Source organism: Toxotes jaculatrix, chromosome 9 (assembly GCF_017976425.1).
Source record: "Toxotes jaculatrix isolate fToxJac2 chromosome 9, fToxJac2.pri, whole genome shotgun sequence".
Lineage (NCBI taxonomy): Eukaryota > Metazoa > Chordata > Actinopteri > Toxotidae > Toxotes > Toxotes jaculatrix.
The window spans coordinates 10850394-10873663 of record NC_054402.1 but is presented as its reverse complement, the minus strand read 5'-3'; the positions used below and the strand labels follow the sequence as shown (position 1 = coordinate 10873663).

Sequence of the window (23270 nt, the reverse complement as noted above, 5' to 3'; positions counted from 1 at the left end):
AAACAAAAAAAAAAACCAAAAACCAAATTAAAAGTGTGTCTCTTGCTGACGTTTGCGACGCAGCAATGACACCTACTGTTCACACAGGGTACAAACAATTTAAAGGAAACGGAAAGCGAAAGTTGAGGCATTTAGAGGAAGCAGTGAGTCAGCTTGGACCAAAAAAAAAAAAAAAAAAAAAAAAGACACTAAATATATAAACAGTTATCTTAACTGCAGATGAGAACGCTAGAGCTGTGAGGAGGATATGATGTGACGCTATTAGTTGAACAGAAAAACAATTTGAAGGTGGTGAAACGTCTGGGTCATTTTTTTTTACTAGATCCTGAGGAGAATTAAGGAGATGGTGCACAAGATGGAAAAGAAGAAGAAAAATAATTATGCTACACAGTTCTTAACTCTTTCCCAAGTAATGCTAAAGTTCACAAGGAGGCACTGATTGGCTTTTAAGGGTCAAAAGCATTGATGGATAGATGGAGCTAGTCTACTAGGCACAGGCCCAGGGCCCAAGGGGCCAGGGAGCACCTGCACCAGAGCCTCCGTTTTAAGTGACTGCTAAGAGTGACTGTTAAAATTTAGTGTTAGAACAAAAGACCATGAAGACCCACAAAGTGACCACAAAGAGACATATTTAGTGTTTTGTGTCAGCATTACTCCAACTTGTTTGTCTTTCCACTCTGGAATGAGGTGTTGTCTGTGCCTCTGTCAAATTAAGCAAACTTAGTGATTTGGATTCATGGTATAAATGTAACTATTTCCATAATTAACAAATCATTTGTGTTCCCTTTTCCAAGCAACAATACCAAATATTTCCTAGTGTCAGCCTCTTGAATGTCAGTATTTTTGTGTCTCATTTTTACTTTGAACATTTTACTTTTGAACTTTAAACCCTCTGGTCCAACAGAAAGAGCAATTTGAAGCCATCATCTCGGTCTTTTCTACGCTAAAACAATGCCACTGGGGAAAATAATGAAAATATGCATTAGTTGCAGCCCTAAACACGTCTTCAGGGAGAAAGAGAACAAAGGCCTCACCACATAATAATGTGCATGCTGCATAAGCACACAAACTGTATTTCCTGTAACATCCATAAAAATCAATGTGAAAAATTAAAGGTTTCATGCAAAAATATTGTTCCTGAACTCAGCGTGGCAAGTAAAAGGAGTAAAAAAAAAAAAAAAAAAAAAAAAAAAAAAAAAAAGCTTTGCATAGACATTTTAAATCACACTTAAGTTTTACTATAAACATGAATGCTCAAAATTTAATATGTACCAACATGGAACCCTCTTTGTTTCAGGATTTACAGCACTCAAAATAAAAACAAGAGACACTGTAATTCCTCCAGCACGCACCTGACTGTCTCCACTGTGTCTGTCAAGGTGATTTGGCTTGGAGTGTGAAACAATTTCAAAAATCAAACATCTGGCTGAGGGGAGAAAATAAAAATTAGACTTGCAAATTAGCTATTGCTAGACAATTTTGACATCTGTATTAACATAAGCTCAGATTCTGTACAGTATGAGGACATACAAAAAAATGCTTCAGTGACTGAAAAACAAAAAACTAAGTCATTGACAATATTAATATATTTATATTAATACCAACAAGGCTGTTATTTTTTTTTATGTTCAAGTTTAGAACATTAACCATTTCTTTAAAATTGAGGGTAGTAGTCACTGTCTTGTAGGGTCACCCATCTCGTCTCCAGTCACCACCTCTCTTCTCCATCCTCCATTGTGGCTCAAGATCTTTCCAGTTTCCTCCAGCACTACTCACCAAGTTTCCAGAAAATCCGAAACATGGTGCTCACATGGAATGAAAAGAAAAATTCACAAGGAATCTACACAAAGAACAAAAGTTGCACTTGGCCTCTTTCATCCCTGTATAAAAAAAAAAAGAAAAAAGATATAGTATAACTGCGACCCGTTCCCCTCCCAACCTCTACTCGAAGACACTGTTACCCTCTGAAAAATCATACAGAATACAGTACATCACGTTTTGTTTTACTTCACTTGAACTGCAAAACGAGAGGGCGGGGATGGGTGGGAAACAGAAATAAGAATTTACCAAGTCTACACTGAAAATTATTCTCTGTGGATCCACACAGTATTCAGAGGGAACAGTTGAACTGCATTTTTTTTTTTTGTAGTGGCGTCCATGACAGCTAAACGACAATTCCCCTCCCTGCCTAATTTCCACGAGTCTTCTTTGCCCCAGCAGTGAGGGCAAGGGAGGCAGTCATGGTCTTGCTTAATCGTTCTTCTTCTCCCCCTCTGGCTTGTCTGTGATGGCGGCGCCCGGAGCCGGAGCAGTGTCTGCCGCTGCTGTGTTGTGGTCTACTCCACTGGTGCCAAACTCGTTGACCCTGTTGGGATCAACCCGATAGATCCAGCGCTGGTAAAGGTAGATGAAGAACACCACATCTGCAGGAGAGGAAACAGATGTTTGTCTGATTAGAAAAAAGCACTTAAATGACAATTTGTCATCAAGTAACAACCCACTTAGTTATAATGGTCAAAATGTGTTTCCCATGTTTACAACTTTGGAACATTCACATTATTGGTCAACTCAAGACGGCTGTATGATCAGTTAACATGAGTGTGTACTGCAGCATCAGCCATTCAATGTAATCTTCCTCTTAACTCTAACAGTGAAAGGAGTGTTGTAATGAATATAGTAGCAGCTTCCCACATCCAAAGTACTAATGAGAAAAGTGAAACTCAGAAAACTAACAAGAGCTGAGCCGACACTGATATAATGGCATTACCTTCCCACAGTTAGATCTCCACAACCCACCAAACATGTGATTTACCTTCTGTGTCTTTGTAAGAATGACAGGCTTCACTGACCACTGAGTAGAAAATGAATATTTACAACTGCTGCAAACCAGACTGTATAAAACATGGACGTAGCACCCGTGACGTCACCCATCCGTTTTGTGACCAAACCATGGGCATTTGAGCTGCGCCATCTTGGATTTTAGTGGAAGTGTACTTTCCATATTTGGCGAAGAGCCGGTTACTCTACGGGTCAGCCGGGGTTAGCCGGCCGAGAACCCGCCCACTTAGCTCGGAGCAACCGAGCTAGCCTAAGGCTAATCAGCTAGGATAACAAGCTAAGCAGCAGCTACACGCAGCTACATCCACCACACGACAATTCCCGAGTCCGACCCGACTAGCTCGACCCCGTGCGACCGCGACACAAAGCGAGCGCTCGTACCTGAATATAAGTTCCTTACAGACTATAACGCCACAGCACTTGAAATAATAATCTTTTATTTAGGTCATACTACATATGAAATAAAGCCAAAAAACTCGCCAAAACTCATCTTAAAAGTTAACGTTAACGTTATCACCCGTGAGGGAAAATTTATTTCTAGCCTATTATTTAACTGTGAAACAATCATTGTTATTTCATATTAATAAAATATATTAAACGTTAAAAACATTATTCTTGTCATCATTATTAATGATAATAATGATGATAATATATTAAAATGTTTAATATTTAATATTTACCGTCTTTCACCGCTGCCTCCACCCACTATCCACTTACAATAACAGCCGCACACAAACAGCAACAGCCGCTTACTGACGGAGCTGCTCTGTCCATGCAATGTCGGACTTTTTAAACAGAAAAATGGGACGAAATAAAATTGTAGCCTAGTATTCCCGCAATAAACGCACTCTAAGAGCACGGAACACATCGCAACAGCATTTCTAACATTAGCTGCTCCGGTCCTCTATCTGTATCAGCAGCGACCATAAATCGGCAATTAAGTTATAAGCCAGGGGCAAAATATGCTAATACATGCTAATTAGTGCAAACATCCAGGTAAAATAGCCAGACTCCTTCGACGGTCGGTTAGTACAGTCTACACTACAACAAGCCATACTGTCACAAAAACCTTTTCGAACATTGGCAAACACGGACACTGCAGCCCCTGTCAACCGCTGGAGGGGACATAATGACAAAAACACAGCCACCAAAACCAAGTTAGCTAGCTAACATACCTTTGACGAAGTGGTCACTGCAGACACGGGCATTAGCAGACTGCTCCTCCCGACCGCAGACGTAGGTTTAAGATCCACGTTTTACTGCGTTGTTCTGTAAGTTTTTTACTCTTGGTTCTTTTTCTTTATTGGTACAATTTGAGCACCGGTAAACTACACAAAACATAGGCATTTTTCCACACAGTGGATTCTTGTGTCAGTCAGCTAAAGGCTGAAACACTTCCTGACCTCCATATTAATTTGGCCGCTGCGTCGTGACGTCACGTGAAACCCACCTATTGCTCACTTCTGGAGCCAGCCCCCAGCGGCAGCCGAGGAACTGCAGCTTTTTGAACGCGGAAGTGATCCTCACTGCTGAAACCTACAACTCCCCTCTTGCTACAAACAGATCTGATTATTTCATCAACATAAAGCAAATGACTCCACACAGTTGTATTTAGTGCCAAAATCTAAATATAGACCAGTTAAATATAATGAGTCTTTATATTTACTTGTACTAAACCATTCCCTCATAAATTATCTGGTAACTGCAAAGGGTTTTATGGAAATCACTGGGATCTAGAGAGCTGACACTAGATGGTGTTAGAGGATCATTTCTAACACATGCTGTGACAAATATCGAAGGCTGGTAATGATTTTGACAGTTGGTGTGTGACTACAAACATGATTCTACATTTCCTCTGAAGTCAGATCAGAAGGGCCAGAGAGGGGAACAGCCTTTCCTTTAAACAAACAACAAATCTTTCTGGATGAACTGCCTGCCTGCTTGAGCTGCCACCATGCAGAGCAATGAGTCAAATCTGAAACCACCTCCGGCAAAACACATCTGAGCTCATCTTCAGCGAGCTACAAACTCAAAATGGCTCCTCTCGAATGTAGGCAGAAGAAAGTGTCAAACAGCTTTTACTCCCACTGGTTGATTTGGGGAATTATTTAACTTCCCCCAGTCCTGGTAAAATAACAGAAAAACACTAGATATCAACATCTTCATCAGAGAAGACGTACCATCTCTGAGGCATCCTATCCTGTACATCATGGGCATCTTGATGACGAAGGCAAACAGGTCATCAATAAAGGTATTGAGAGCCTTGTAGGTGAGCATCCTCCATGGGAGGTGGGCCACAGACTTCATTTTGTAGTTGATGAATAGCTGTGGCGTCATTGTAATGAAACCTAAAACCCCCCAAAAAAGAGAAAAAAAAGGAGCTGGTTAGGTCATATAAACACCTTTGACACAGGAGGCAGTAAATTAGACTGGAGGCAACACGACTGAGTGTGCCCTTATGAAGTCTATTAATACACAGCACATTGGCAGCTGGGAATTGGGTACGTAACCATGATGCAAGTATGAAAACATTAGCTGTGTGTACATCCACTACAATAATAATCAGCCGTATCTCTGTCCTTTGAAAACAGATTCACATAGACAGGAACAAAACCTGTTGGATGCAATGTGTCAACAGAAAGTAAAATAAATAATACAGTATATTAGGGATAAAGTATAACAAAGACAAAAAAGAGTCTGCATGTGCATCTAAAAATGATCACTTATGATAAAATCTGTTAGGATACAATTTGTTTGTGTTAACAACAGTTTTCTTGAGTCACATTTCACTTTTACTCCTGTATGTTATCTGCTTGTTTTATATTTTCAAACTTAATTTATTTACAGACTCAATGACAAACACTGATAGCCACAGATAATGTCTTGTAAACTTCAGTATTTCTGGGATTTACGGCACTTTTATGATGCTAAATTTTCTTTGTGCATCTGATCAAGTTACTATTGATTTGGCCTCCTGTCCATTATGTTTGTCTGTATACTTTTGTTTCTTAAACCAGATCAAATATTATAATTTGTAGGAAACTGCATGAAACATGAGCACTGTGTGAATTCTGAATGCTCAGCAGCGCTCCCTGCAGTATTTCATGTCTATAAACTAATTCATGGGCAGTTATACTGCACACATAAGTCATTAAGGTTATTTTTCACAGGTAAAAGCCTCTTCTCTTCCACAATTCCTCCTTTTCTTCCATGTGTTTTGTTTACTGTTTGTTTAGTTAGTTTGGTCTCAATTTTTAATGTATATAAAGCCAAAAACAAAACAGAATGAAAATATCCCTACTTTTTTATAATAATGAAAATGTACTACCCAATTTATCTTGTGGTATTATAGTATTTATACATTGTGCCCTTTTGCTTTTTTTTTCTTATTTTATTGATTTCACCTTTTTAACTTGGACTACCTACCATATGTGCCCAGATTTGTTTTGTTGTGTTTGTTCTGTTACCTGCTCTTCACTGACTGACTGTAATATGTTGTCTTGTGTTGTATGTTTGTTATCCATTATAAAACTTTATTAAAAAACTTGAATTACACTAAATAAATAAACTGTTACAGTACATTAAAACTTCCCTATGTCCCATCAGTCTATGTATAAAGTTTCAACACTTGACATTCAATATAAATGGTCTTATATTTAAATGTGGTAGTATATAAATGCTTCAGAGACACTTACCAAAGGTTAACAAGAAGCCATAGAGCATGCTGAGTACCCATGAGTACCAGCCTTTGTGCTCTACATACAATAAACTGTAGACCGCATAGCAGCCAAACAGAGGGTAGAGCAGCCACGACAAGTACTTAAAGGCCATCTGTTAACAGCACAAGAGAGCAGAGCAATTATCATTCAACTTTTTCAAAAACAAAAGAAAAACAAACAAAAAAACACTAACACCACATTGACTTCTATAGTATACTTTTTATGGGTTTGCTTTTTTACAACATGCTTGAGATATTTTATTCTTCCTAACAGAGAAATGGGTATTTAGGCTTGCCAGACATTCACAGAGTGTAAAAGTTTGATGATATCTGTAATTTTCTTTCACCTGTTATAAAATACATGAATAAATGTATTTTTGAAAGCATCGTCTTCTGAATGTGGGCAGTGTTTAGAGTGCTACAGTTGAGAATTGGTTTAACTTACATTGTCGTAGATTTTGGTTGAAGACTCCACATATGTCGACTTGTCTGTGAATACCAATCTTGGGAATACCCCTGCAATTTTGTTCTCTCTGTCAAACTAATGGAAAACAAAAATAGGTGATTACAGGAATTTCATAATAGTAGCATAAAAGGAAGAAGAAATATAAAATATAATGTACAAAACAAACTTTAGCATTTGGCTTGACAAAAGAGGAACAAAGGTAAGTTGGAAACCCATTTGTGACTTATCAACTAATGTAATTCTTAGGCTTCAGGGTCTCCTCTAAAGCCAGCACAGTGTCCAGTTTAGAGGAGGAATCTGCTGGTTTTCATTCACACTAAACATCCTCTTAACACATTCATTGGTTAGCTCATCAGAGAAATAGACTACATTAGGCTGGTCTTTTAAGGACAGACGACAGGAGCCCACTGGCTTGAAAGGAAAATTGTTTTGACTTAAAATGTTTTGACTTACTCTGACGTCCATGACCTTGGTGATTTTCCACAGGTCAATAAGAAGGCCGATGAAGACGCTGACCTGCACCACAAAGTTGGTTTCATTGTCCAGTATGTACAGCAGCACCACCAGAGACTGAAAAACTCCAAATATGATGGAGCGCACGGACAGACCTTCTAGAGACTGTCTGCTGTTCCAGAACTGGATATCTGAGGAGGACATGGTGCCGAGATGAAGCAGGAGGTCAACAGGCTATGTTCAAACTATTCTTTTGTTGTTCAAGAAAAAAAAAAGGTGTGTTGAAATCTTACCATTCTTGAAGGCAAGAAACTCGAAGATGCTGTGCACAATGGAGACTACAATAGTGAGTCCGAGCAGGTACGGGTTTGTTTCCAAAAGGGCCACCTATACAAAGAGAGTGTTTTTCATCTCAACTTACAGATGTAAGGTGATCTCAGTTTTTATATTCGATCCGCAGGTTTCGCCGCAGCAGTGCCCACACAGAAGTTTATTTTTATATAAATAAAAGTAACACCTGCCTCATTGTAAATCAAATCTTTTTTTAATCTGTATAAATAGTATGGCACACTGATCACGTTTCATCATATATTATATATATATAGAGCCACTGTTATTGTAACTCAACTTGAAGAAGCCCAAAAGTAAACGTGTTAAAAATCAAAATCACTTCTATATCATCACATCTAGTGTGTTATTTTGTCTTTATATTCTGTCTCTATGACCCTTGACCTCTTACCTTAACAGAGTCTTGGTCTTCGTCAGACTGCTCGTAGGTGTCCTCAGGCAGGAAGTTCCATGGTGACCGAGCGTTCTGGGCAGCGTACAGCTGCCAGCGCCACAAGGACAGAGGGCAGTAGGTGAGGCGCAGCGGTAGTTTGGTGAGGGTCTCATTGATGGGATAGTAATCTCTCTGAAGGTTCCAGTAGTCATTGAAGTACACAATGGGGTAGTAGTCGCCACTTACAGCATCAAACTTAACATCTAGTGGTAAACAGAGTTGTCACAGTGAGTTTAAACTTCTGTTGCAGTTTAATATCTTTAATAAAACATTTGAACATTTACAGTAGAGTGCAGTCATGGCAAAAAAAAAAAAAAAAGTCAGTGAGATGCACTTACGTTGATCAAGAGGAGGTGGAACAGATCCTTTGACCCAGGCTGTGTGGTCATCTACCATGTTGATGGTGAGGTTGGGGTGCCAATGAGAGATAACCTCCACTGGACCGTGGCTCTCTGCCCGCTGCGAAGACACACACATTTCAGGGTTTTCCCTTGGTTTCTGGATTTAGTTGTAACAGGTTAAACACTGGGCTGACCAACTCTTAAAGACTCACTATAGACTGACATGTAATTGTGAAATATCAGATGGCCCCATTTTTTCAAACTTAATTTCCAGAAACAAATAAAGTCTTATACTGAGACCAATAATAACAGTATCCTTTCCCTTCATCCAAAAATATACCAACCTTGATCATTTCAGGATCTGCTTCTGTCTCTCCTGTTAGCAGATTCTTGGTCTTCAGAAACTTTCGTCGCTTGAATTTATTCAGCACTGAGAGTAAAAAAAGTAAAGGTTAACACTTAGAAATTATTATATCTGTTATGCTGTCACTACAGTGTTTCCCCTACCATTATAAAAGTGTTGTGCACATGTGCTTACTTCGTGTTGAATGAACTGTCGCCAGTCTGCGATACTGCCCCTTGCGTTTGGGGTCTGGGTGGAATCCACTTTTAGTGAAGTAGACATGAATGTAAAGGGAACCGTTCTGCTGTACTTTCTGCAAGCACACACCACAACAGGAGACGTATTAATTTCAGGTAAATAAACATCCACACTGCAAATCTATCAAGTTCATTATCTACTGTCTGTCACACCTCCCCCTCCTCACACATTGCACCTCCCCCTCCATTCTCAGTCATCCCCACCTCTGGGATGTCCATCTCCTTATAGTGATGGTAGCAGCCGTCCCCGTTCTCCCCCATGTTCCAGTCTCCATAGACCAGGTCCCTGTGGAACCAGAACAGGTCTTCTGTGTTGTTGAAGTCAGAGAACACCTCCTCTTGGGACACGTACACATACAGGTCCTGCAGGCATGGTGAGAAAATAAAAGGTGTTTATGATATTACAGAGCCACAGGAGAGTGAACCAGCTACTTTGACATCGGGAGATCACACTGGTTTGCTACGCAGATACTTAAGGGGATCAGTGCACCATGTCACACAAGGATGTTTGAGAATGAACAGATTCAGTTTAATTAAATAATGTTCCATAAAACAGCTGGCCATTCAGATAAGGCAATGGGAATTTTATGAGGAGAGGGCAGGTGTAATACCATGAGGGTGTCCTTGGGAAACAGGTTCCTGCTGGGTACCCTGGGTGCCCCAGCTGGCGTGTTGGGGTCAGGCGTGGACGACCCTCGGCGGAACCAGCTACTGATCGCCCAAATTATGAAGATTCTGGAGCAAGCAAGAGCAAACAGAGCCAGAGGCAAAGAAGTATAAAAAGGGAATTCAAGTCAAACATAAGAGACAAAACAAAACAATGAAACATACAAAAAAAGATGTATTACACTCAGATTTTAAGAGAGACGCCTTTCTTGCATCATAAATCAGTCATAGGTCAAAAGAGACAAACCAAAAAAATACCGCTGATGTATCTTTTCATTTTTGTTTGTCAAATTTCCCTTTGTGTGCTTGTGGTTTTCTTCATGTTATACTTCCTTATTTTGGTTGGTATGTATTAAACTAACAGACAAATGATTTTTTCTTTTTGTCTGTTGTTCAAAAAACCTGATATATCCACTTTATCGTGTTAATTTGGCATTCCCAGAGCAAAGAGTTCAAAATTAGTTCAATCAAGTGAATTTCATCTCATTTTAACCAAAATGTCTGTTTCCTTTACAGCCAAAGCCAGTGCCAACAGCAGATGTGAAAATCTAACTCTCGGACTCATTCACACTTGGACAGCCATCAAATACTCTTTGTAAGCTCCTCATATTTCTTACATTCAAAGTTTTCTGAAGAATAGTTTGTATAGTTGATGAATGGGAGTATTTACATATTTATTTTACTACAGCAACACATTTGTTCCTAGATTTATCCCAGAACCAAGACATTAGATACTGCAGTTTTGCGGATATGTAAACAACTGTGCTGAAATTATTATTTTGGTGAACTGGCTGAATATTGACAGATATCCAGCACTTCTGCTTTTCCCGGTCATGATACTGAAATGTGCTAAATAACTTGATGCCAAAGACTGGGATTTTAAATGGTTAATGCAATGTAATCTTTTTAATCCAGTAAATGGACCTGTTCTTTTGCTGACGGGCTGGCAAAGTAACTGCTTGCCTAAGGCAGGAAAAAAACAACCATAGGCATTTATTCAAACTAGGTGCCAAAAAAATACTACACTGGTACCAGCTCCAAACCCACTTTGCATGAGCAATTTTTAGTTCAAACTAAAGTAGTGTACATTTGGTCATATATATAATTAGAGATCCATTTAAAGATCTGAACCTTGTGAACCCACCAAGTCCAAATCCATCAATAAACTAATGTCTCACTCATTTATGCTGCAATTTGCATACAAAAGGATGAAGGCTTTCAAAACAGGACACCTTTGGGTAAAATGGCAGATTGAGAGGCAACAGAATGAACTTGTAAGAGAGAAATTTAGCTGAGCTGGGGAAGTGCACACTATTTTACACTCTCTTGCCACTTTCATATGGACTGTCACACCACCTATTACACCCATAGTATCACAGTAAGCTTTTATCTGTGAGCTGCTTCTCTGCTTTTCGGAGCAAGCTTTCGAGATTAAAAGACAAGAGGAAAAACTCACCTGAAGAGGACTCCTTTAATGACCTGCCACGCATTAGGTGCTTGTTGCTGCTGCTGTTGTTGCTGCTGCTGCTGCTGAGGGTCCTGCGCATTTCCAGTGGTCTGCACAGTCTGGCCATCTGTTGATGCAGCAGTTCCATTGCTGCTCACCTACAACCGTGCATACATACCAATACATGATTAACTACCTCATGACCTTTGTGTTTAAGCAGTTTATTAACACAAATTTCATACCTGTCACTCCATGATGTGCTAAAGTGAGGTAATAATGGCAACTCACTTTGTTTGAAATTTGAAAATTAATAAATGATTTAATTTCATTTCAATTAGAGCTGCAACAGTTAGCCAATTAACTAATTAGCTGATATGACAGAAATTGAATCTGAAATTGAAACTCCAACTATTTTGATAATAATTTTTTAAAAAAGAAAAGCATTTGCTGATTCACGGCTCTAAAATGTAAAATTTAGTTTGTTTTTTCTTTACTGTTGTTTGAACAAAGACATTTTTATATTTATAGGTTTTGTTTTTTCTTTAAACCAACTGATATTTCATTGACCAAATGATTATTTGAGCAATCATGTAAATAATTGGCAGCCCAAATCTTAATAATCGATTAATCATTTGTTAGATATTTAGTAAAAATGCCAAATATTCTCTCACTTCTGCTGTTCAGCTGTTTTTTTTTTATTTATTTACTATTTAATTAAAAACATTTACTTTAAAACTACCATGATGCACATGTGATTAGTTTGTTCTTTAACGTAATTTCACCCTTTAAAGCTTCAGCGTGTTCATGTCCATGTCCCCCACCCCTCCAGCAAGGCCACATTCTATTCAAGTGACACAATAGACAAGCACATGCCAAGTCATGAGACTCGTTCACTATCTAAACATCTAATCTCCCCCGTTGTCCCCAACACAAGGGAGATCAGCGGTTTGCCTCTCGAAACAAACGACACTTGAGGGTAAAAAATGTTTTCTGTTTGACTGGTGATTTTCATGTATTAGGATGCCAAGAAGGCCTTGAAGTGAGTCAACAGTGAAAATGTAAAGATTTGTGATAAGCCACCGTCCCTGCACCACTATAAGCATGATAATTGAAGGCCATGAAGTGGCTCAAAATAGGGCTTTTCATCCTCACTGCCTTGTCCTGTTGTGTTAAAATAGAAGCAAATCTATTATCAGAGACAAGGATCTCTGTCTCCTGGAGGGATCTACACAATAACCATTACACAGACAGATCATCAATATGCTCAGCAACAGAAACAGGTTATCTGTTCCACTTAGGATAATAATTTACAATTCACAGACTGAACAAGGCTTAACAATTAACCACCTATTCAGAGTTCAGAGTAAATACTTCACACTGCATTGTCACCGTGTGTCCGACAAGAAGGGGACAAAAAGTTTAGATAAGACAATGGTTCGCAGACAAATAGAGATCGCTCCTGTAACGTTTATTACACACAGTGACAGTATCTCCTACAAATGGAAACAAGCATTTATCCTCACTGAGCAATTTTTAATACAAAAGAGACACTAAGTACACATTGTAGCCTTGCTGTAGTTTCTGCCACTTGTGTATTACCGTTACATTTCAATCACACAGCTAAGCGTCACTTTTTTTGGAAGATAAATCCCTGGAGATGTGTTAAAAAAAAAGATAAACACAACACAGAAAATGGTTACATTTAACTGATGTTTTGAAGGTATTTCCAGAATCTTGAGCTATTCAGGTTTTGTAATATATAGTGTCCCCTGAACAATAAAGATGTTTTGTAACCTGTTTCTCAACATTTTTTTTTACCCCTATGGTTCTAAGACTGGAAATACCTTCAAAAGTACAGTAACTGTTGTTTAACAACCTTCAGGGTTTGTAAGACATTTGCTGTGCTTAGCTCTGAGACTTCAATGTCATGACATCATCTGGGGTCTAAGAAACCCTAGATTTAAAAGTGTAACCTAAAGAAGCCAAAACTTCCAAAACCAAAAGCTCATACCCAACCCTGAAAAAAATTATTTATCAAGACCCCAAGTATTTGCTCTTTGATACAGGCTTTACAATATGATTGTTTTATCATATCAATGTTTTGTATATCTAGAACAGACTTTAGATTGAGCACAGTGGAGACCAGTGGTTTGCCTTTAAAGAGTGATGATTCACTTTGACCTCTGCTAACTTGTGGCAGGCATTTGTCTCACCGCACAGTAATCGCTTGATTACTCGTTAACGTCCGAATGACCTCCAACAACTGATAACTATAAACGATTTAAATGAGGATCTCCCAAGGCCAGACGAATTTCATGATAGCTACACCTGCTTCATCTAACTTGTGAATGTTAACGAGATGAGCTACCAGATAAACCCTCCTTTGTGGGATTTACATAACGTACGTTGTGCCAGAAGTTTTCCCTGGAACTACTGTAAATAGAAGGGAGGTGAAAAGATTACAAGCAGTAGGAGAGAAATGTGTGCGGGCTGCTGGAGACTGGCCCGGTTAATGAAGCCAAGCTGCGTTGCTCGGGTTCAGGCCTTGTGGTGGCTCACTGTCACCCCACAGCAGTAAGCTGGCTCACATCAACACACCTGGAGTCAGCTACTTAACTCGCAACTTCCACGTTACCGTGTGTCTTCCCGAGAGATTTCACCGTTAACACCGCTCTGCCTCCGTACATATAGCTCGCTAACGTTTGGGATTTCTCGGCTCGTCGTTTTAAAAACCAACCGGCACTGACAACGTCACTGGGGCTCGTGTAGCGATCGGTAACACGTTTAAATATTTACGGTCCCCGGACTCGGTGCCCAAACAAACAGAACGGTTCCTAGTGCCCGGGTGTGAAAAGTAAATGTTGTGAGAGGAGTGTCATTCATTTTACCTCGCCGTTGCTCACGGTGGCTTTAGTCGATTCACTCTCCTGCGTCGCCATCTTTCCTTGTCTCTATCGCGTACACGCCACACCACACTGCTGGCTGGGAAACTGCGCACAGTCTCGCGAGAGGTCAGTTGTAGCGTCATTGGAGTGACGTGCTTCTTCGGGTAGTGACGAAAAATGTGAGGCTGTTAATTTTTATTATTAAGCTGTTTGGTTTTGATTTTTCAGATCTAATTAACACAACAGTTATCAGGAAAAAAAGTATAACAGCGCACAGCAGTTATCTCTTGTACTCTAAATGAAACAAGGGGGAAAAAACACAACACAGAAATAAAGGACAGAAAGAAAGACAGAAAAAAAGACCAGAGGTGTTATTCGATGGAGTGTGCAGAATGAATCTAGTCTATGATGAAATGTCACTAAGTTACAATCTCATATTCAGATATATTCCAAGCCCAAGTTAACATATTCAAATAGCCTGTTTTGTCTGACCAGCAGTCAAAAACTCAAAGATGAGTTTATCATCAAAGATGCAGTTTCATCACATTCCTAATGTTGGAAAGTAACTACTTAACATACAATTTGTAGGTATTTGTACTTTACTTGAAAATATCAATTTCATGCTACATCATTCTTCTACTCCACCACATTTCAGAGAGAAATATTGAAATTTTCTAAACAAACACACAATAATTTCATGGACTATAATGCAAAGTTACTGAATAAACAACAACTGTATGTAATTAACAAAAGTTAATTAAAAACATTAATAAGTAACAAAAATGTTATTTATTAATGTGTAATAACAATCCAATTATATACTGGAAGGGGTCATTCTTTATGAGTATTTTTACTTGTAATACTTTATGTTTTGTTGATTTTGCTAATGTACTTTTATGGAACATTTTGAAAGCAGGATTTGTAGTTGTGAGTATTTTTAGATTTTAGCCACTTTTAATTAAGTTATGGATGAGAGCACCTTTTCCACCACTGCATATTTGGAAACTAGATCATCATACAAACTTCAGATAAGTTTAAGAACAAACTCATAAACATTCTGCTGTGTAAATCTACAGTGCCCTGTCCTCTTGTTCATTTGTTATGTGTGGTACTTCTTGAGACATTCAGACTTGTTCTTAGTGTATTACACAATTCTCACTAATAACTCAGTAAAGCAAGTAAGATATTTGGCATGCTTGCACTACACATTTTCAGCATAAAGTTCTTTTATTGTCACTTCAAGTATATATATTAATTTAGCCCCAAATCTAAATTCGCCTCAAGGGTTTTACAACACAACACCCTCTACTCTTAGACCCTGAAAACAAAACTCCACAAAAACCCTTTAAAAGGGAAAAAAAGGAGAAACCTTTGGAAGAGCTGAGGGATCCCTCTTCCAGGATGGACAGACACTCAATAGATGTGAGTACAGAGTATACAGAAGTAGCAGCTGTAAAACTGGAGAATCATGTTACATGTTACATTACATATACGGACAAATCACCTCAATCTGATAAGCTACTGCACATGCAAATAAATTTTATTATTATGTATTTTTCCTTTGGCACATAGCAACACCAGCACCTTAGAGATTGAGAGGTTATAAAAAGAGAGAACAACACTCCATTTCTGTACTAAAGACACTTCATTGAAAACAAACCACAAGAATACTTAATTCACATTTCCTCTGCAAGGTTTAAAGGACAAAAAAAAAATGTTAACAATTGTGAACAAGTGAAATAAGACGTTGGAAATAAGGCATAGCATTCGTTTGAAATGCACGTTTTCAAAGGATGAATGTGGTAGTGATTATAATGGAGAGAGAGCAGATTACTAGAGGGTGACTGACGTAGCTGTTTACAGTTAGACAGTTCAGAGGCTGAACCCCATAAGGTGCACTGCACCATGTAGACACAGGAGAGGCAAATAAATTAAGTCAGAGTGTTACAGTTTTTGCTGTTCCTTGTGTTTTGGAATATTATGCTGATAATCAACCTGGTATTGAACGTATCTCATCAAAAATACGTATCTAACCCACCTACGTAAGTCACCCACCTGACCAGAAAATGGTGTAATCCTAGTGCTAACAGAGATTGTACTTCTGAAACAGCATGAAATTCAATGTGTCCTGCTTATATGGAACTGCAGGAATAGTGCCCGTTAGGTGTGACTTTAAATTCAGTGTTATTTTGAATTTTTTTTAAAACAGTTTAGATTGAGTTCTGGGAGAAACATTTCCAGAAAGCACTCTCCATAACTATGGGATTTATTTTTGGATTATGTCACTCCTTTTATACACAGGAGAGTTTATCTGAAATTAAGTAGATAAATTTGATCTGATAGTATTTAAATAATTCAAATTTTAAACATGAAACATATTTTTATTTCAGTGGTTCAATATAAGCAGGATACATTAAAGTGCAGACAATTCAATTTTTAACAAAAGGAATTCAGTCAGAAAAATAAAGGGGAATTACATCTTATTTCCACTGGAAGCTCAAATGTGAGACTGTGTTACATACCACATAGAAAGACAAAATGAAATTCAAGGAATTTAAAGTTGTTTAGAAAGGACATATATACCCTTGCATATTTTGACATTGGTATCCAAGGCATTGCACACCTATGTAAACAGCAATAACTGCATTGCTTAAAAAAAGTGAGGGAGATACCCCTAACTCAAAATACAACAAACTATGTTTCACTATGGACAATTGTGACAAGTGCTGGAGGGGATTTATTGTTTTTTCTCTTCAACTGTGAATTTCTTGTCTGTCAATTGAAAAATAATGGAATAAATTTGACCACTGAAGACTCATTTTAATGACTGGAAACATTTCTTCAGTTTGGACATAATATTAGTCTGGGTTACAAGCCACAATGCCACTTTTGATTTTAGCGTCAAAGTATTCTAGGGTAAATGTCCTTCAGCAGACAGGTGTCCGATTCTCAGACCACTGTGTCAGTAATTTACAGTCGTCAAAAAATGTTAAGACTACAGTTAACTATAAACAGTTATATACAGTCATCTTTGTACACACTGATATAAAATAAACAAGGAGGAAATGTAGTTTATCCAAACTGTCAACTGTCAACAGACTGTCGAGCACAACAAGTGCTACTAAAGTAAGAAAACTGAATTGAATGCAAATGAGTGGCTTGAAGAACTACATATTAACCTTCATCATGCTACCTCACATGAGCAAATACTCTCCTTTAATCAAACCTGATTAGTGTGAGCTGCTCTTGTGATTGTCCTGTATCAGTCATATCCAGTACACCAAGATACTATGGCTTAACAGTCACTTCTGTCGTGTTGCATTCAAGTTACTGAAACTAAAATGCCTTTGGATCATGCCTTCCAGAGAAGCACAAAAAAATGTTAAAAACAAATGACTCTCCATCATGTCTTGGTTGGTGAATGGATAACATGAGCTGATGCTTAAATTCCAGGGCAGAAAAACTACACAGTCCTACATCTCATCTAAACCGTAATCCTCCTCAGGGAAGTCTCCCACGATCACACTCAGGGGCTTCACAAATGCACCGTATTTGTTCTCACATTCAAAGTACTGTTTGCCTTCAACACTGTGGAGACATAATTTTAAAAAGGGACAAGGTCAAAGTTAGGGAAAGTCAAGACCAATGTAACTGAGATTGAAAAATTAAATAAATAAATAGTGCGCTTACGTTCCATTGTGCTTTCCCAGGGGCTCATCATACTTCACGCCCACCCAATAGCCTGGCTTAAAATCTGCTGTACCTGCAAAGAACGTAATAATATTGCAATGCTCCTTAAATTGTTGGTCTTCATAAACAACTGAAACTGACAACAGGGGAAAACACAGTTCATTCATCGTTATTAAGTAGTTGTAAGTGAGATGACATATCTTCACCACTGTTTTGTGTTATTTCTTAGATCAGAAATGAATATGCTATACATTTGAATCTGGTTAATCATGACTTGGAGCAGTAAAATGAACCACCTGCACCACAACGAATTACTTGTAAGCTGGAAGTTTTTGGACAGTGCAACATTTGCTCAGTACTAAAGCAAAGCTGATAATTCAAGGCTTACTTATTTATGTGGACATTTACAACTGTCTGTAAATGAAATGGACAAAATTTAACGAAACAAGCCAGCACAAGAAACACTTTAGTAGCCAATCCAGCAGTTACTTTTCTTGTCTTCTTGTCTTTTCTTAAAACTAATAGAGCTGTGTACAACAAAGGGCTACAATTCCTTTTCCATCGCAGCATAAATTGTGTAATGGGCTTTAGTCAAAATAAATTACAACAAAGTCTGCTCTGTTGGAGAAAAAATCCTCAGCAGCACAGGATTTAAACCAGTGTCCTAAAGAAAGTACACCAGTTAAGCTTTATCCACACTTACCAACATACATGACTGTGCCAAGCTTTGTGGGTTGCCCAGGGACCTGTACTTGGCATCGGCTGCCAACAGGAATTGTCTCAGCGGCAGCCTTCTGTTCCTCCTCCCGAGCAGCAAGCTCAGCTTTCTTCTTGGCCACTTCTTCCTCATTGAAGCGACCAACACGAAGTTTCTTCATGAATGACCTTGCTGTGTCTGGGGGAAGAAAAGTTGAATTACACTAAATATGGGTTACTTCAAAACTGAGCGTGAATGACGCAGAACCTGTCCCATTAAACAAAGCTGATTAACTCTGTCACATTTGTCAGTGGTAAGCAAAAAAAACAAACAAAAAAAAAACAATCAATAATCAATTTATAATAAAGAAGAATAAATACTGACTGCTCTTCCAATTAATGTCCAGATGCACTGATTTATATTCAATGGATAATTTTCAGTGGATAGACTTAATTATCAATTAATAATTCAGCTAAACTCTTCAATACTTTATTTACTGTATAACTATAATGTTATCCTTTACTGCTACAATATTTGGTCACAAAATTAGGGAAATATATATAAAAAAAAGAAGAAGAAATATGCAAGGGAGTTAGAAGTCAGAAAGAAGCATAAGCACACTAAATTGTACCTGTTTTCTTATCATAAGCTTCATCTGAGAGTTCAAACTTCTCCACTTTGGAAACATCACTGAACTCATCCATCTGACCTCCACTTCTGTCAATAACCTGAGCAAGAAAAGACATTCACAATGAAACACAGACACTCTTGAAACAGTCCACATCAGTAGCATGTTTTAGTCAATAATTATAAATCACATGAGCCTAAAACAAACAAAGTAATCAATCAGTGAGCACTTCGGCATTACATTATTGTTGCATGGTAACACAGCTGCAACGAGCAACTGTTATAAAAACTCCTGTTTGTTAAGAGCTTACAATGTAAAATTGATAATTATTTTATAAACCATTATCCACCATGCACACTACAGGGTTCTCACTTTCAAACCAGTTCACTCAAAGAAGGCAAATATTTCCAGCACCTTCATAAGATACAACATAAAGACACAAGTGTAATGTTCATTACGTTAATTAAGACAATCCATTAACATATCTGAGGCAAATTTGTTCTTGCCTGAAGATAAACAGAACTAATTTGGATCTAGGGAACCATCTGCAACCCTGTGTATGTTATAAAAATGTGACAACAGTCAGATCCAGTCTTGACTAAGAACTAAGGATCTACATACATGTATTCTGCAGTCATCATCCACAGGATAGGAACCCAGCAAAGCTTCATTGTCGTCCATTTTCTGTAGGAGCTTGTCAGAGGCACTGAACAACTCCAGGTCCATGCCAGAGGCAGGTGCACCTATAACCATCTCCAACTTACCCTAATTACAACAAAAACAAAAATAGTACATGTAATATAATGAAATTTTAAAGATATTAATAGGTCTGTGATAACATGAGAAAGGCACAAATGAATAATAATCTCATTATAAAGTGTATCGTACAAGTGAGGTCTGGGAAAACACACAACAGTCAACTTGTGTATCTTTTGAGTTAAATGAGTCTCACCTTCAGTTCTGCAATACTAATCCCTCTACTGAACTTGCGCTGCACCTCAAAGGAGGAGATAGTGCTTGTCAGGCGCACATTCACAATCGAATTGGTAATTACTGTCACTTGGCCGTCCATTCTTCAGAGATTTTGGACACAGGTATTGGTCAAAAACTGGGAAAAAAAGTAGACAAACAATATGACATATTAACCAATGAGACTGAAACTGATGCATTAACTCACAGCGGCAAACACACGTTGTCCCTGATAAATACATGACAATAAGTTAACTTTGATTCAAGCTGTTTTCTTGCAAAGCATTTCTGATTTAAGTCTCTGTGACGACTCAAAAAAACAAAGGCTACGCCTACTTCCAAACAGTAGTTAGTTTTAGTAGCTAATAGTTACATTGTTCTGGCATTACTATTCATGCTCTAACACTGAAACCAGTGGTTAGCTTTCTCCTGTTTTTTTCTCTCACATTTAAACAATTTATCAGCTGTGATCGTTTCAGTTCAATAGTACATTTTCTCATTTTTACTGGCTAGTCCAGGTTAGCCACAAACCGCGTTAGCTGTTTGGGTGGCTAACAGCAGCAGTCACGTTGGATACACCGAGGACCTCGCGGCATGGCTTCCATTGTTACTTACAAACGTGTATATTTTCTTCGATGGTGCTGGGGGTTTTTTTTAAGAACTTAAACTCATCTCTACATCACAAGTTAACCTTATAAATAAATTACTTTCACGTTATAATAACAGTGACAGCGGTAGAACTTGCCTCTCTGTGTCGTAGGAAAAATGTAACAGCGATTCCTGGTACGCCCAGATCTGGAACGTTCTACCCGCCCGCAAACTGTAAAAACACCAATCACAGCGGATTGCATATGAGCTCGCCCAATGGTGTGACGAAATGTAAGGAAATTTGCTCAGGAACCGCCTACTCAACCAAGACTGACACGATCGATAACCAATCGAGACAAAAAAGGCGTGAAAGCGCCCGTAACCACACGGTGGCATTGTACTCCAGTTTAAACATGAAGCCTGAACAGTTGCTTCTTCTGAAGAATATACACTAAGAGAGATTTGGTCATACACGTTTGGCACGTTTGTAATAACAAAATATAGGCCTGTCATTTCTATTACTACAGCTTTGACCTGATACGTGACTTGATCGTTTAGTTTGGATCCGATGCCAAGTGCTTCCAGTTCAGGATCGCCAATATCAGAACCAGAACAGTAGTGTCACTACTGTTTATTGTATATATATTTAAATCACCAACAAAAAAATTGCCAGACCTGAAGCATTTCTTCTTACTATTCTCTGAACACCTTAATCACATGTATGTTTAATACAAGACAGCTTTTAGTGGTGAATAACACATGTTCATTATGTGAATTCTGCACACACAAAAATGTGATCTAACATTTAGCATAATGTTTTATTTTGGGGGGGTTGATCCTACTGACATACTCAATAGGATACTCAAAACAAGACTCAGTATCGATATATGGGGACGAATCGCAAGTTCAATAATGACCAGCAAAGCCACACCATTTTTGGATCCAGTTATAACAAAGGTTTTGTGGGGACTACATTTTGTTTGATCTGTCGTTTCCCTGACAAAATGTCTCCTTTTTCTCCTGCTGTTTGATAGAAAATCTCATATATTAAACAACAACCTCCCTGCCAGAAAAACAAGCCTTTTTTTTTTTTAGGTGAACCAAACTATCCTTGACCACAGAGAACAGACTACAGCATGCATGGGCAGAAAAAGAAACAAGATCCAACAAAGCAGAGAGCTACAACCAAAAACCAGAAGAGCGGGGAGGGCTGAAACAAGTCCACAGCCCCACAGTGAAGATTTACATTCTTGTGGTGGTTGATGGAGATGCAGGTCTGCAAACCTGCTTGGCCTCATTCACACCTCATGACCTGATATAAATATGACCTGCAGGCCCATCTTAAAGACCATGCAAATTTCTGTGTGAATCACACACCAGTTTCTCATAAATCTCTGAGGTTCAGGTTAAGGCCTGGGCATACAAATGTAAGCTTTCAATTCTTATCGTGGGCACAGAGAAAACTGAATGTGTCCTGAGACCTTTACTTGATATACAGAAAGCCTTACAGTTTTGGTTTCATCTGTGGCAGAGACGTTGCCACAGGGTCTGAGATGTTCTCTCCAGTATATAAGCATAATGCACCTGTTGGAGAAATCCAAACATTAAGCATGTCACAAATGCAAATGATACCTGCTGGATTAGTGTAGGCTCAATTGTGTGTGTTTGTGTCAACAGTATTTGCATTGGGAAACCACCTCAGACACGCCACACCATGAGATCCGGTTGGAGAACTGGGATGACAATAAGTCTTACCTGAACAAACACTGTCTTACAAAGGCCTTTTTCACTGCACATAAGTCTTATTCTTTCTGAGAATGCATACTGTGAGCCATTTTCAAATCTCCTTTTAAAGATATGTTTAGACCAGCAGATGACATAAAACATATTTTACAGTTGGAGTTAGACTAAGTTTAAGACACATTAACAAGATACTATTGGATCCACCGGAGCTATCAGAGAAGACTTTCTCTACTGTAATATGTGTGCCATGAAAAATGATCCTAGTAATACTTAATTATGAAAATCATAAATATGTCTATCTATAGAATCCATTAGGGGTATCATTAAAATAATGAAACTAAAAGCAGGATGAGATTACATTAAAGTCAAATGATCAATTAGTCAACTGACCAAAAATGAATCTGGTCAAAATCAAACAATTACAATTAATTAAAATAAAATGCCTTTGTTGTCTTAGCTGAGCTACTTTGACAACAAAACAAACAGTTTAGGAAAAAGATTTTTTTTTTACTAATTTCATTTTCATTTGATAGATTGAACAGTTTATTGAGTCATCACAAAAATAACCCACAGGTAAAGCAGACGATGACTTGAATGAGTACTTGCTAGTTGCATCCTTATGCTCTAATCCAGAGGTGTCCAAACTGACCAACCAAGCAGAAGCACACCAGATTTGACTCATTTTAATCAACTGATCTCAGTCTTCAGACAGTTGGTCACACTGTGTGCTCTTCATTGGTTAAAACAAAAACCTGCAGCC

At 38.3% G+C, this 23270-nt stretch overlaps 2 protein-coding genes across 4 annotated transcripts; both read right to left on the bottom strand.

Moving 5' to 3' along the window:
* Positions 1–1215: 1215 nt before the first annotated feature.
* Positions 1216–14294, bottom strand: clptm1 (CLPTM1 regulator of GABA type A receptor forward trafficking). Its single transcript, XM_041047086.1, has 14 exons — positions 14199–14294; positions 11320–11468; positions 9809–9932; positions 9402–9560; positions 9136–9253; positions 8942–9027; positions 8595–8715; positions 8215–8459; positions 7769–7862; positions 7476–7666; positions 7002–7097; positions 6534–6669; positions 5019–5186; positions 1216–2423 (listed from the first exon to the last, which is right to left on the bottom strand). The coding sequence occupies exons 1-14, from the start codon at positions 14247–14249 to the stop codon at positions 2251–2253; spliced, it is 1911 nt and encodes a 636-aa protein (XP_040903020.1). The 5' UTR covers positions 14250–14294; the 3' UTR covers positions 1216–2250.
* A 2272-nt stretch (positions 14295–16566) lies between these two features.
* On the bottom strand, positions 16567–20985 carry tbcb (tubulin folding cofactor B). Of its 3 annotated transcripts, none has more exons than XM_041047068.1 (7): positions 20925–20985; positions 20163–20318; positions 19832–19975; positions 19214–19310; positions 18589–18780; positions 17886–17958; positions 16567–17783 (listed from the first exon to the last, which is right to left on the bottom strand). In XM_041047068.1, exons 2-7 carry the CDS (start codon positions 20280–20282, stop codon positions 17669–17671), a joined length of 741 nt encoding a protein of 246 aa, XP_040903002.1. In that variant the 5' UTR covers positions 20283–20318; positions 20925–20985; the 3' UTR covers positions 16567–17668. The 3 variants fall into 3 exon arrangements, with proteins under 3 accessions (XP_040903002.1, XP_040903001.1, XP_040903003.1); XM_041047067.1 differs by having other exon boundaries at positions 20795–20941; XM_041047069.1 differs by lacking the exon at positions 20925–20985 and adding an exon at positions 20711–20730.
* Between the last annotated feature and the right edge of the window lie 2285 nt (positions 20986–23270).